General features: G+C 42.8%; 1 protein-coding gene across 4 annotated transcripts in view; it reads left to right on the top strand.

The window, feature by feature from the left end:
- The window catches only part of mrrf (mitochondrial ribosome recycling factor), a 67,197-nt gene extending 61,112 nt beyond the window's left edge, over positions 1-6,085 (top strand). For all 4 annotated transcript variants that reach the window (XM_072239935.1, XM_072239936.1, XM_072239938.1 and 1 more), the window contains exon 7: positions 4,467-6,085. In XM_072239935.1, the coding sequence (XP_072096036.1) occupies positions 4,467-4,544 (78 nt within the window). In that variant the 3' untranslated portion in view covers positions 4,545-6,085. The remainder of the gene's footprint in view (positions 1-4,466) is intronic.
- The last annotated feature ends 7,256 nt before the right edge of the window (positions 6,086-13,341 follow it).

Below are 13,341 nucleotides of genomic sequence, written 5' to 3'. Positions count from 1 at the left end.
CTGGGTGGGTGGGGAAGGATGGATGAAGTGAAAAGCTGGGAGATGATATGTGGTAAAGGTAAAGGGCTGAATAAGAAGGAATCTGAGAGGAGAGTGGAGAAAGGGAACCAGAGGGAGGTGATGGGCAGGTGAGAGTGGAACTATAATGGCAAATGGAAAAAGAGAAGAGGGGGGAAGAGTGCAGATGCTGGTCTGCACATCCCTCTTGCTGACTAGCCCTGATGAAGGGTCTCGGCCCGAAACGCCAACTCTCAGTTTCCCTCCATAGACCGGCTGAGTTCGTCCAGCGTTCCGCACGCATTGTTCCCGACATGAGTCACTGTGGTCACTCGAATAGCTGCAACAATTTTTTCCCCTGATCTTTCCTAGCTTCCTGTGGGGAAGCACCTGGGCTTGCTGACTGCAGAGACCATAATAGTGAAGGCCAATTAATGTTGCTATAGATATCGTATATATCAAAGATTAAATGGTTGCTAAACAAAGGAAGATGTAATTATACTGCATAGCTACATTAATTTTCTGGTAAGTGATACTGCAGCCAAAACCCTTTGCAGATCACTGTAGCCTCTTGCATGAATTCCTGTAATTACTTCCTTCTGACTGTCGTTTAGATTTGACCCATTTTATAATTCTTTAAACTTTAATGGCTATAATCGAGATACCACTTGCATAAGTTTGTGATGTTGTCCTGAAACAGACAAATAGATTTGCTGGGGATAAAAAGGCTTTTTGTGCATTGTGGAAGGGTGTTATTTGGATTTCTGTGTATTTATTTAACAATTGCTGATTTTTTAATATTATTTTAAATAGTTTGCACTTTAGCAAAGGAAATGTAGTGATTCTAACACCATGGGAATTCCTCCTTTAAACAAATCTTTTAAACATGGGCTCTGAAATCACATAATCATTGTAAGTGGCTTGACACCTTAAATAAAATAACGCTGAGAGTAATTTCTTCCGAATGGGTTAAGTGTTCAAACATGGTATTATAACGGAGCAAATTTAGGGTTCGCTGTAAGAATGCTGGAAAGGTTTAACTGAATTACAGGAGCTGTGTGCACTAATTCTGCTTGTTACAGGTAGGGAATAGCTTCCACATACATTTAAAATGTCAACTGTACGAGGTAATTTTCAAGCTGACATTCGGTTATTTTTATACCTGGACCAAAGTACGTACAGCACAGACACGTGGAATGAGCTGACAAGGGTCAGCTGCAAATCAGTGCAAATCAAGGAATAATTGAACAAAGAAAAATCAGGCTGGACTGTCTTTGCCTCTCTCAGTGCTTCTGCATTAGCTGATCTCTGCTAAGCTGTTAATGGCCTCTATTTCCGTGTTCCCTGCAAGGTTTAGTACATTGGTAGGTTTGACAAATCCTGTCTCTCCTGACGCTCTGAAAGCGCTCTCCAATTAATCTGAAAGCCCCGCAATTTCTCTAGCATGTTTCCATTGACACTTTAACTTGTGGTTCACTGATTACCAAGCCCAGCAATACAGTGCCCTCAAAAGGTCAGCCCATCAATTTGTCAGTCGTCAGTGTTGAGTTATCTTCCATCGATTGGCCTCTCACTGATGAACAGGGTGAGGGACAGTAGCAGAGCAGAGCAAAGCAAGCCATTCGGACAAAGGTGTGAGCCACTTTCATGATGTTTGCTGAGGCTCTCCTTGCCAGTTCCATTGCCCAATGGTACTGTAATCATTTGGAACAGAGAAGTGCAGATTATAAGACCATAAGACATGAGGTGAATAATGAACCACCCAGGGATTGTTACTATATCCGCAAGGTCTTATTGGGGAAGATGATGTCCAATTAAACTATTGGATTTCTTTGGGACAATGCACCTAAAAGGCGAGAGATATTCTAGTCATAGAGTCATCAAGCACAGACACAGACTGTTCAGCCCATCTGGTCCATGCCCACCAGGCTAGTCCCATTTGCCAGCATTCAAAGTTCAAAATAAACTTATTATTGAAGTACATACATATCATCATTTTCTCTCATTAAATCTTAGACAATAAGCCCATAACACATAGGAGTGGAATTAGGCCATTTGGCCCATCGAGTCTGCGCCATCATTCCGTCATGGCTGATGTATTATCCCTCTCAACTCCATTCTCCTGCCTTCTCCCTGGAACCTATGACACCCCGACTCATCCAGAACCTATCAAAGTTTCAAAGTAAATTTATTATCAAAGTACGTGTGGCACCATATACAGCCCTGAGATTCATTTTCTTGCGGGCATATTCAGTAACTCCAGAGACCATAATAGAATCAATGAAAGACTGTACCCAACAGGGCAGATACACAACCAGTGTGCAAAAAAAAAAGGACAACAAACTCTAAATATAAAAGGAAAAAATGAAAATAATAAATAAGCAATAAATATTAAGAACATGAGATGAATAATACTTGAAAGTGAGTCCTTATATTCTGGGAACAGTTCATTGATGGGCCAAGTGAAGTTATTCCCCCTGGTTCAAGACTGTGATAGTTGAGGGGTAATAACTGTTTCTGAACCTGCTGGTGTGGGTCCTGAGTCTCCTGTACCTCCTTCCTGATGACAGCAGTGAGAAGAGAGCATGTCCTGCATGGTGGGGTTCCTTGATGATCAAGCCAATCTCCAGAGCACCCTATAACATCAAAAGATGTCAGCATTCAGTAGGTTGCTCGGGATTGGAAAATGGATGTGGACTTAGAAAAAAAGCTTGTGTTTCCCCCAGACATTGTGGCTACAACACTCCGGCCAGACATGGTCCTGTGGTCCACAACAGGTAAGCTGGCATATGTTGTGGAATTGACAGTACCTTGGGAAGATGGTATCGAAGAAGCTTATGAGAGGAAAAAGACCAAGTACTCTGAACTGGCAACTGAAGCTGCCCAGAATGGCTGGAAGACCAAGATTTTACCTGTAGAAGTGGGATGCAGGGGATTCGTTGCTACATCTACGACCAGTCTATTGAAGAAGATGGGGGTGAGGGGTCACTCCCTCCAACAAGCAATCAACTCCTTGCCAAATGCAGGAGAAGAAAGCAGCAATTGGATTTGGATTAAACGGAAAGACAGCAACTGGGCTGCAAGATGAAGAGAGGAGGGGATGGAACTGAGGGGGGTGTATCTGCAACACCAGGTAGCACAGTTGAGCCCTCTGGAGACATCGTGGGCTTATCAACAAAACGTCAAAGAAGGAGGGTGCCCACCTGATGACCCCGATGATGTACCTACCCTCCCTCCTTGTCACCACTCCAAGCCCACTGCCAACATCAAGAGTGCCAACTTACGATAGGGATTGAAACATCAAGTCCTAGTGCTCTACTCAATGATTTGGCCTGCACAACCATCTGTAGCAATGAGTTCCACAGATTCACAGCCCTTTACATAAAGGTGTATTCCTACATTTATATCAAAATGATTATTATATGTCAGTGTTTTGTCCCTTTGTTCAGTATCTTTTTCAGTAACTCTCATTATGTTTGGCCGGCTGGCGGTGTAGTGACTTTGAGGCAACTAGCCCCAGGTTCGGATCCGGCCAGCCCCCGCACGCTTTCTAACTGTGCTGGGTTGAGTATCGAGCTAGCAACTCGGCTTTGTAAAAAAAAAATGACAAAAAATGCTAAAGAAATGGCAAAGTTGCCATCCAATGTGTCACAAGGTATGGAAAGGACCAACAAACAAAACATTGTTAGAGCCCTCAACTTTCACACCTACATGCATCTGCAAATTTCACACTATCCTTGCCACCAGTGAGTAAGTGATAATTAAAGGTGTATTTGAATTAAATTTATTAAAGTCAGCACAGCTTTATACAGGTATCATGCTTTACTTAGGTCTCAGTGTTGCTGAATAATATGTATATCTCTGAAATAAAAACATGAACTGCTGGAAACACTCAGCAGGCCAGGCAACCTCAGTTAAGGTTTCAGTTGGAAGATCTTTGTTGGGAGAAGTAAAATCTCTTTGGCACGTGCTTGCTCATTATCTTTACATCGAATCACAGAGCAATACAGCAGGGATACAGGCCCTTCAGCCTATGCTGACCACGGTGCCCAATTTCCAGCATTCGGCTTATATCTCTCCGTGTACCTGTCCACGTGCCTCTTAATGATATCTGCTTCCACCACCTTCTCTGGCAACTCGTTCCATTTTACTCATGACCATCTGCATATAAAATTTGACCTTCAGGTTGTTTTTAAATCTTTTCCTTCACACCCTAAACCTATGACCCCTCCCCTTTCATTAAATTAAAAGAAAACTCAATTTTATGATGATTTGTTATAATTAGATAATTTTAAAATTAAAACAGTGAAATGTTTTTTTTTCATCTTTGGTGTCTTAATGCATAATGATGAAATGCTAATTCAGATTATTATTTATAAAATGGATTAATTTTATTTAATTTCTACAAGGGTCGTCAGGAGATGCAGGGGTTAAGCTTAGCTGGTAACTTGCTGTGTATTTCTTTGTAGATTCAACAGATGACAGAGGATGTTACTGCTGACATGGACAAACATCTTGTGGCTAAAACCAAAGAACTGCTGGGGTGATCAGAATGGGGGAAATGTGTGAAATGAGTTGGGAATAAGCAAAGCCTTTTCCCTGTTCCCTTCCCCCACCTCTATTCTCAAAATCCCAGTGCTCCTGTTTGTAAGTACTGGCAGTCGAGAGTTTATTCCGGAGACCGTTTTCTTCATGTTCCTAAAGAAAGATTTGCATTTAATTACTTCCTTTCACACAGTCCAAAGCTCTGAAGTACTTTTGAGGTGATATCACTGTTAAAATGCAGCAGTCAGCTTTAAGCATAGCGATCTGCCTGGCTCAGCTGAAGAGTTCGAGAACACTGTTTTATCTTTCAGCCCACAGAATCTTGGAGGATCCTTTCATCGGATAGGGCAGACAGAACCTCATCTCTCCTGAAGGAAGGCACCTCTGACTGTTTAACCTTCCCGTGGCACTGTACCCATATGTCAACTCGTACTCAGCTGTCCAGCGTGAGACCGGTACCCTTAACCATCTGACTGGGGTCCACAGACCCCTTGGTAAGTGATACTGGTTTACGGCATAAAAAAGGTTGGGAACCCCTGATCTAACTCCACTAATACACGTTACATAGCCTGTGAACTTTAATGAACTATGGAACATGGATTCTTTCCACAGAGCTGTGGGTGCAGAACCCCTGCCCATTATTCTCCTCACTTCTCGTTAACTGAGGACAGGGTGTGCGTCGAATTTCACCGTTCCTGATCTTTATGACTCAGATAACTACTTTCAGAATGATGGTCTGCAGGTTATCTCCTGAGGAGGTGAACATTTCTATAAATGGAAGCTTTCCTCTCCTCCTTATCCTCAGTCCTGCATCGCACCATGCTATGCAATGGTCACTGAAGGTACTCTGTACAGTGATGAGGCTCGATGCATCTTCATTCTACATACTTGCTGCTTTAGTGCCACAGCAGGGTAACAGTTAGTGTGATGCTATTGTAGCTCGGGGCATTGGAATTTGAAGTTTAATTCCGGTGTCCTCTGTAAGAATGTGCATTCTTCCCGTATGTGCATGTGTTTCTTTCGGGTGCTCCAGTTTCCCCTGTCAATCCAAAGGGTTACCAGTGAGTAGGTTAATTGGTCATTGTAAATTGTCCTGCAATTAGGTGGTGGGTTACTGAGCAGCTCTGCTCGTTGTGGCGGAAGGGCCTGTTCTGCATTGCATCCCAAATGAATGAATAAATAAATAAATAAATAGATACAGAAAATGCAGTTGACATTTCTGACCAATGTGCCTCAGTAACTTCATTCAGTGACGCAGAGTAATTCAGTTTAACAGATGTGAGAAGAAGCCTGCACCATTTTATCACTCGAATAATGATAATAATTGGTTCTTTTATAATACTACCAATAGAAATTGTGATTGTAAAATAATTGTTCTTTTCACAAAATTCACTTCCAGAAATCTATAAACAATATGAACTGATGTATTCTTAAATTGTAAAGTCATGGATTGCTCACGTCTTACTGATTTGCAACAGGTGACTCCGGAAATAAACACAAACAACTTTTATCTGACGATATTTAATGTTTTGCATCAAAATCATGTATTTCCTGCATAAATATTTCAGTGCTGTGGTTTTCATTTCTGGCTGTAGAAAAGTTTTATTTGGAGAAGTTTGTAATTTTTCCAAAATGTCAAGAACCATATGGCCTTTGCAGATTTTAATTTCCCATTGGTAATTTGGTTCAATATTCAAGCATCAAGTTTCTGGAAAATGCAGATTGTCGTGAGTTAAATGTATATATTGGTGGTCCATGAGCCAGTCCTCGTCAGGGGATCAGAGGTGGACCAGGTCAGCAACTTCAAATTCTTCAGTGTTACCATTTCAGACAACCTGTCCTGGGCCCAGCACACAAGTGTAACTACGAAGAAAGCACGACAGTACATCTACTTCCTGAAGGGTTTGTGAAGATACAGTGTGACATCTAAAACTTTGACAAATCTCTGTTGATTGGTTTTGGAGAGTATATTGATTGGCTGCATCACAACCTGGTATGGGAACACCAATGCCCTCGAATGGAAAATCCTACAAAAACAAACCTCAATGTTGTATATAGTTAAAGGGAGAAGGCAAGAGAATGGGGTTAAGAGGAATAATAAATCAGCCATGATGGAATAGTGGAGCTAACTTGATGGGCTAAATGGTCTAATTGGGCTAATTCTGCTCCCATGTCTTATGGTCAAAGGTTGATAGAATTTTGTGTGGAAGGGACGTAACAATGCACAACATACTCAATCTTCAGTCTTTCGTCAGGGTTTACGAGGTGCCAGTTTGAAAGTCAAGTATTCCTGAACCAGTTAGAGTATGGAGGTGAAACAGCTGGCAATGTTATCCAAGCATGGGATTTGTCATCAACTGTCCATCTCCTCACCTCTCTGAGGTCACACCAGATACCCATACTACGTACTGTAGGTGGATGCAGTGAAATCAGACTCAGATACAGATTCACATGTACATCAAAACATACAGTGAAATGTGTCATTTGTGTTTACAACCTAAGGAGGTGGCAGGCTCGGCCCACAAGTGTCACTGCACATTCCAGCACCAACATTGTATGCCCTCAATATTCAGCAGAACCATGTCAGTACAATGCAACACACACAAAGTGCTGGAGGAACCCAGGCAGCATCTATGAAATGAATAAACAGTCGACATTTTGTCCAAGACCCTTCTTCAGGACTGGAAAGGAAGGGGAAAGATGCCAGAATAAGGAGGGGGAAGGAGGACAAGCTAGGAGGTGATGGGTGAAGCCAGGTGGGTGGGAGGAAGAGGTAAAGGGCTAGAAATGAAAGAATCTGGTAGGAGAGGAGATTGGACCATGGGAGAAAGGGGAGGAGGAGGAGCACCAGGGAGAGGTGTTAGGCAGGGGTTAGGAGAAGAGGTTAGAGGGCAGAGTGGGTAATTGAAGAAGGGGGTAGGAAAAGAACTCACAAATCCTTCTCCTCCCTCCCATGCCACCCACTCACACACTCAGATCGTCCTCCAACCCCAGGACAGGCCACCTCTGAGCACACAACAAGATGCAAATAAATCACATGAACTCTTAGTTAACTGGCAGGAAACCTGAGACAACTAAACAGTTGAATGAGAGGGTTAACACATGAGGAACGTTTGGCCGCTCTTGGACTGTATTCCTTGGAGTTTAGAAGAATGAGGGGGGACCTCATCGAAACATTTCAAATGTTGAAAGGCATGGACAGAGTGGATGTGGCAAAATTGTTTCCCATGGTGGGGGAGTCTAGTACAAGAGGGCATGACTTAAAGATTGAAGGGCACCCATTCAAAACAGAGATGCGAAGAATTTTTTTTTAGCCAGAGGGTGGTCAATCTATGGAACTTGTTGCCAGGGGCGGCAATGGAGGGCAAGTCATTGGGTGTATTTAAGGCAGAGAGTGATAGGTATCTGAGTAGCCAGGGCATCAAAGGTTATGATGAGAAGGCAGGGGAGTGGGACTAAATGGGAGAATGGATCAGCTCATGATAAAATGGTGGAGCAGACTCGATGGGCTGAATGGCTGACTTCTCCTTTGTCCTATGGTCTCAAGAGGATTGCAGAGATGAGGAGATGATAGATCCATCAAGCAGTACAGCACAGATACTGGCTCTTCGGCCCCTCTGTGCCAAATCATTAAGCTGCCTAGTCTCATTGACCTGCACCTGGACCATACCCCTCCCATCCATGTACCTATCCAGATTTCTCTTTAATTTTGCATTTGAACCCACATCCTCCACTTCTGCTGGCAGCTCATTCTGTACTTGCACCACCCTCTGAGTGAAGAAATTTCCCCTCAGGTTCCCCTTAAGCATTTCATCTTTCACCTTTAACCCATGACCTCCAGTTCTAGTCTCAGCCAACCTCAGTGGAAAAAACCTGCTCATGTTTAATCTATCTATCATTTATTATGTGCCATGTAATATGATGTGGGCGATCATGGTCTTTCCATGATCATGATTGTTCTTGGCAAAGTTTTCTATAGAGGTAGTTTGCCGTTGCCGCCTTCTGGGCAGTGTCTTTACATTAGACCGATGTCCCCAGCTATCATCAATACTCTTCAGAGTTGGTCTGCCTGGAGTCAGTCGTCACATAACCAGGTCTTGTGATGTGCACCAGTGACCATCCACCACCTGCTCCCAAGGCTTCACATGACCCTGATCAGGGGCTAAACGGGTGCTGTACCTTGCCCAAGGGTGACCTGCAGGCTAGCAGAGGGAAGGAGAGTCTTACACCTCCTTTGGTAGAGATGTATGTCCACCCTATCACCCTCTTTATGCCCTTCATAATTTTGTATAACTTTATCAAATCTCCCCTCATTCTCCTACACTCTAGGGAAGAACCTATTTGGCCTTTTCAAGGTGAGTGTGACAATTTCTTAAAGTGATCAAATTACCTTTCAAGATTCAGTATAGTTCATTGTCATATACACCAGTGTGCAATGAAATTACTTGCTTGCACAGAGTAAACTGTGAAACACCCTAGTTTCCTGGGCTGCTTAAGTCTAGGGAAGACAACCTCCAACCCCACCAAACTCATGAGATTGAGGTGTTCTCAATCCCACCCCAAACCTCGGTTTGTGTGGATGCTGTGTCAAATTAATGCCACAAAATAACACTGCATGCGACTAAAGGAATTGTATTTATGAATTTTAACTGAAGGGTCAGTAAAGAATAACAAAAAGAAAAGGGCCCATTCTAATTAAACATTCAAGTGTGCAGAAGTTGGAGGTCATCTTGAACTTCTCTGTCACTCACGTGCTGGGCCCTCGGTCAACGTGAAAGCACACGCCACCATTCGAACGTTGCTCGCAATCCATCTTGAACAAACAAGTCTCCCACTGGATCGTATACTATGACTGGTTCTCCCCAGCATCTTCTTTCTTCATCGCCTCTTGAAAAAGAAAACCTCAAGCCCAACCTCATTGTACCTCACCAAGAAAACCTCCCACTAATTGGATGGCATACATTCCACACCAGCCCTTATCTTCAACAGTAACCCAAACAGGCTGAAAGCAGAACAGCGGCTCTTACAGAGCGGCTGAATGAAATACCTACAGCATAACAGTAAAGATGTGAACCAGGGCATTACATGTATATACATATGACAAACTTGCCTTTATTAGTTGAGGTATTGAGTTCAAAGGTCAGGAAGTTATGTTGTAGCTTCATAAAATTCTAGTTTGGCCACATCTTGAATATTGCATACAATTCTGGTAGCCCCATTATAGAAAGGATACCGAGGCTTTGGAGAGGGGGCAGAAGAGGTTTACCAAAATGCTGCCTGGATTAGAGGGCATGTGCTATAACAAGAGGTTGGACAAATTTGGGTTGTTTTCTCAGGAGCGGAGGAGGCTGAGCGGAGAACTGATAGAGCTTTATAAGATTATGAGAGGCATAGATAGAGTAGAGAGGCAGTACCTTTTTCTCAGGTTTGGAATGTCTAATACCAGAGGGAATGCATTTAAGGTAAGAGGAGATGTGAGGGGCAAGTTTTTTACACAGAGAGTAGTGGGTACCTGGAATGTTAGCCTGGTGGTTGTAGAGGTAGATACATTAGGGACTTCTCAGAGACGTTTAGATAAGACATGTGAATGTGAGGGAAGGATGGATATGGACATTGTGTAGGCAGAAGGGAATAGTTTAATTGGCCATTTGATTACTAATGAATTGGTTCTGCACAACACTGGGCTGAAGGGCCTGTTTCTGTGCTGTACCGGTCTATGTTCTATGGTAATAAATACAGCGACAGGCACAAAACAGCAGAATGGTTTGAAGACTGTAGCATAAGTCTGTTGTACAAAAAGAAATGCTAAAGAGACAAAAGAGCCTGCAATGTGGTCTTGAAAATAGCCCCAAGGGGAGAAAATCGGCAGCAGAAATAACAGGAGCTGAAGACACGTCCCAACTCCACTGAAACGGAAAGTCCGTGTATTTGTGTTTCACAATTGACTCTGACTTTATGGTCACTTGCTAAATAAAATGGGAACATATGTGAGTCGGAAAGAAATAGTGTGATTATTTGGATCAACTCAGCCTGGTTACTTAGGAATTGTAAATTCAAGATTTTTGAGCATTATTAATAAATTATGTGATGTGAGTTGTGTGTGGTCACTCTGGGATACTGACTCAGAATTCCTGAAGGTAAAATTAGGATTGAAATTCCACCTATTGAAATTAAAATTCCCAGTAACTCTACATTTCTCAGGCCTGAGTAGGTAGGTAACTCCCACTATTCACCCAGCTAACAGGAATCTCCTGCCATTCGTTTTCAACTCATAACCTGCAGCCTATTTAAAGTCAGTTCTCGTCCACAATCCTTGTTCACTCATCAATCGAGCCAATCTCAGTCAGTTGCTCCCAGCCTTAAGGTATCTTGTTGCCTTGTGGTGTTAAGTATCTGTTCTCTCTTGTTTTGTGACCCTTTGTGACTTGTTTATCTATATTTCGTGACAATATGTACAATCCCTTAAACCTACAAGGTCAACAAAATCACCCCCATTCCTCTGGACCAGGATCAACTTTCACCTGCAGGTACAAACCAATATCTGCTGAAGGGCCTCAGCCTGAAACATTGACTGTACTCTTTTCCATAGACGCTGTCTGGCTTGCTGAATTCCTTCAGCATTTTGTGTTGCTTTGATTTCCAGCATCTGCAGATTTTCTCTTGTTTATGCACTAATATTTGTACAGTTGGCTTGATTTATTTACTTAGTGATACCGCACAGTAACAGGCCCTTGCAACCCAGCGAGCCTGTGCTACCCAGTTACTCCCACGTGACCAACTAACCGACCAACCTGTGTGTCCATGGAATGTGGGAGGAAACTGGAACATCCGGAGGAAACACACATGGTCACAAGGAGACGGTACAAACTCCTTACTGAAAGTGACAGGAACTGAGCTGGGGTTGCCGGCACTGTACTAGTGTTACGTTAACGGCTACACTACTGCGTTCTCGAGGGAGAATTACGGAGATCTTCATTAACAATGGTCAACATGTGAAAGTCTCTGAATAAAAGATCTACATTTTAAAATAATTTGTGTTAGCAGAATGGTTCTGATTTGGTGAGGGGTTCAAAGCACACTGTAGCTGGCTTTAAATTCTAAAGTGTACGGTTCTTTGGGCACCACAGTAGCACAACACTATCACAGCTCAGGATGTCAGATTTAGTCATAGTCATAGTCATACTTTATTGATCCCGGGGGAAATTGGTTTTCATTACAGTTGCGCCATAAATAATAAATAGTAATAAAACCATAAATGGTTAAATAGTAATATGTAAATTATGCCAGTAAATTATGGAATAAGTCCAGGACCAGCCTATTGGCTCAGGGTGTCTGACCCTCCAAGGGAGGAGTTGTAAAGTTTGATGGCCACAGGCAGGAATGACTTCCTATGACGCTCAGTGTTGCATCTCGGTGGAATGAGTCTCTGGCTGAATGTACTCCTGTGCCCAACCAGTACATTATGTAGTGGATAGGAGACATTGTCCAAGATGGCATGCAACTTGGACAGCATCCTCTTTTCAGACACCACCATGAGAGAATCCAGTTCCATCCCCACAACATCACTGGCCTTACGAATGAGTTTGTTGATTCTGTTGGTGTCTGCTACCCTCAGCCTGCTGCCCCAGCACACAACAGCAAACATGATCGCACTGGCCACCACAGAGTCGTAGAATTTCAGAGTTAAGTTCCAGCATCCTCTGTAAGAAAGTTTTGTATGTTCTTTCTGTGAGCATGTGGGTTTCCTCTGGGTGCTCCAGTTTCCTCACACAGTCGAAAGGCGTACAGATTAGTAGGTTATCTGGTCATTGTAAATTGTCCTGTGATTGGGCTAGGGTTAAATGGGTGGACTGCTGGGCAGTGCAACTCAGTGGGCTGGAAGGATTCTGTTCCACTCTGTATGTCAGTAAATAAAATGTGAGGAGGTAAAAGTGTTTGAAGTGATTGCTATCTGGAAGGCATTGCCAGGAGGGGTAATGGAATCAATACGATCATTTCCATTGATGCTGCTTGACCTGCTGAGATCCTCCATCATTGTGTGTGCGTTGATTAAGATCTGCAGAATCTCTTGTGTTTGTGTACTAGAGGAGGCTCCAAAGGCAGTATATCACCAGTGTTTCAGCTGGACAAGAGATTCTGCAGATGCTGGAGATCCTGAGGAACACAAAATGTTGGAGGAACTCAGTAGGCCAGGCAGCATCAATGCAGGGGAATAAATGGTAGACATTTTGGCCTAAGCACTTCATCAAGACTGCTCATCAGGGTCTCAGACCAAAATGCTGACCATTTGTTCCTCTGCATAGATGCTGCCTGATAGCCTGCGGAGTTCCTCCAGCATTTTGTATATGTGTGTTTCTACATACTGTGATTTTTCTGTAAGGATAGAATTTTGACCAGGACTGACCATTACTGAGGCGCAAGCTTCAAAGTCGAAGTAAATGTATTATCAAAGTACATATCCGTCACCATATACGACCCTGTAGGGTAATGTAATTGGTGGAAGTGTCCATAATTCACAACCACAGACTTTGAGTTGGGGTTCACTGCAAGAGGCTGATCAGGTGCAATGACGCAGTTATGTATAAGGCTTTTACCACACTTTGTGTACAGTTTTTTGGAGTTCAATAAATTGAACTAAATTGAATTGAATTGGCTTTATTTCTTACATCCTTCACATACACGAAGAGTAAAAATCTTTACGTTATGTCTCCGTCTAAATGTGCAATCACAGTAATTTATAATAAGTAGAACAGTCAATGTAACATAGAAATACACTCAAATCAGTGTGAGTTAATCAGT

This window comes from Mobula birostris, chromosome 22 (genome assembly GCF_030028105.1).
Source record: "Mobula birostris isolate sMobBir1 chromosome 22, sMobBir1.hap1, whole genome shotgun sequence".
Classification (NCBI taxonomy): domain Eukaryota; kingdom Metazoa; phylum Chordata; class Chondrichthyes; order Myliobatiformes; family Myliobatidae; genus Mobula; species Mobula birostris.
Note: the sequence above shows the minus strand (reverse complement) of the source record. Positions and strands in the feature narration are given on the sequence as shown.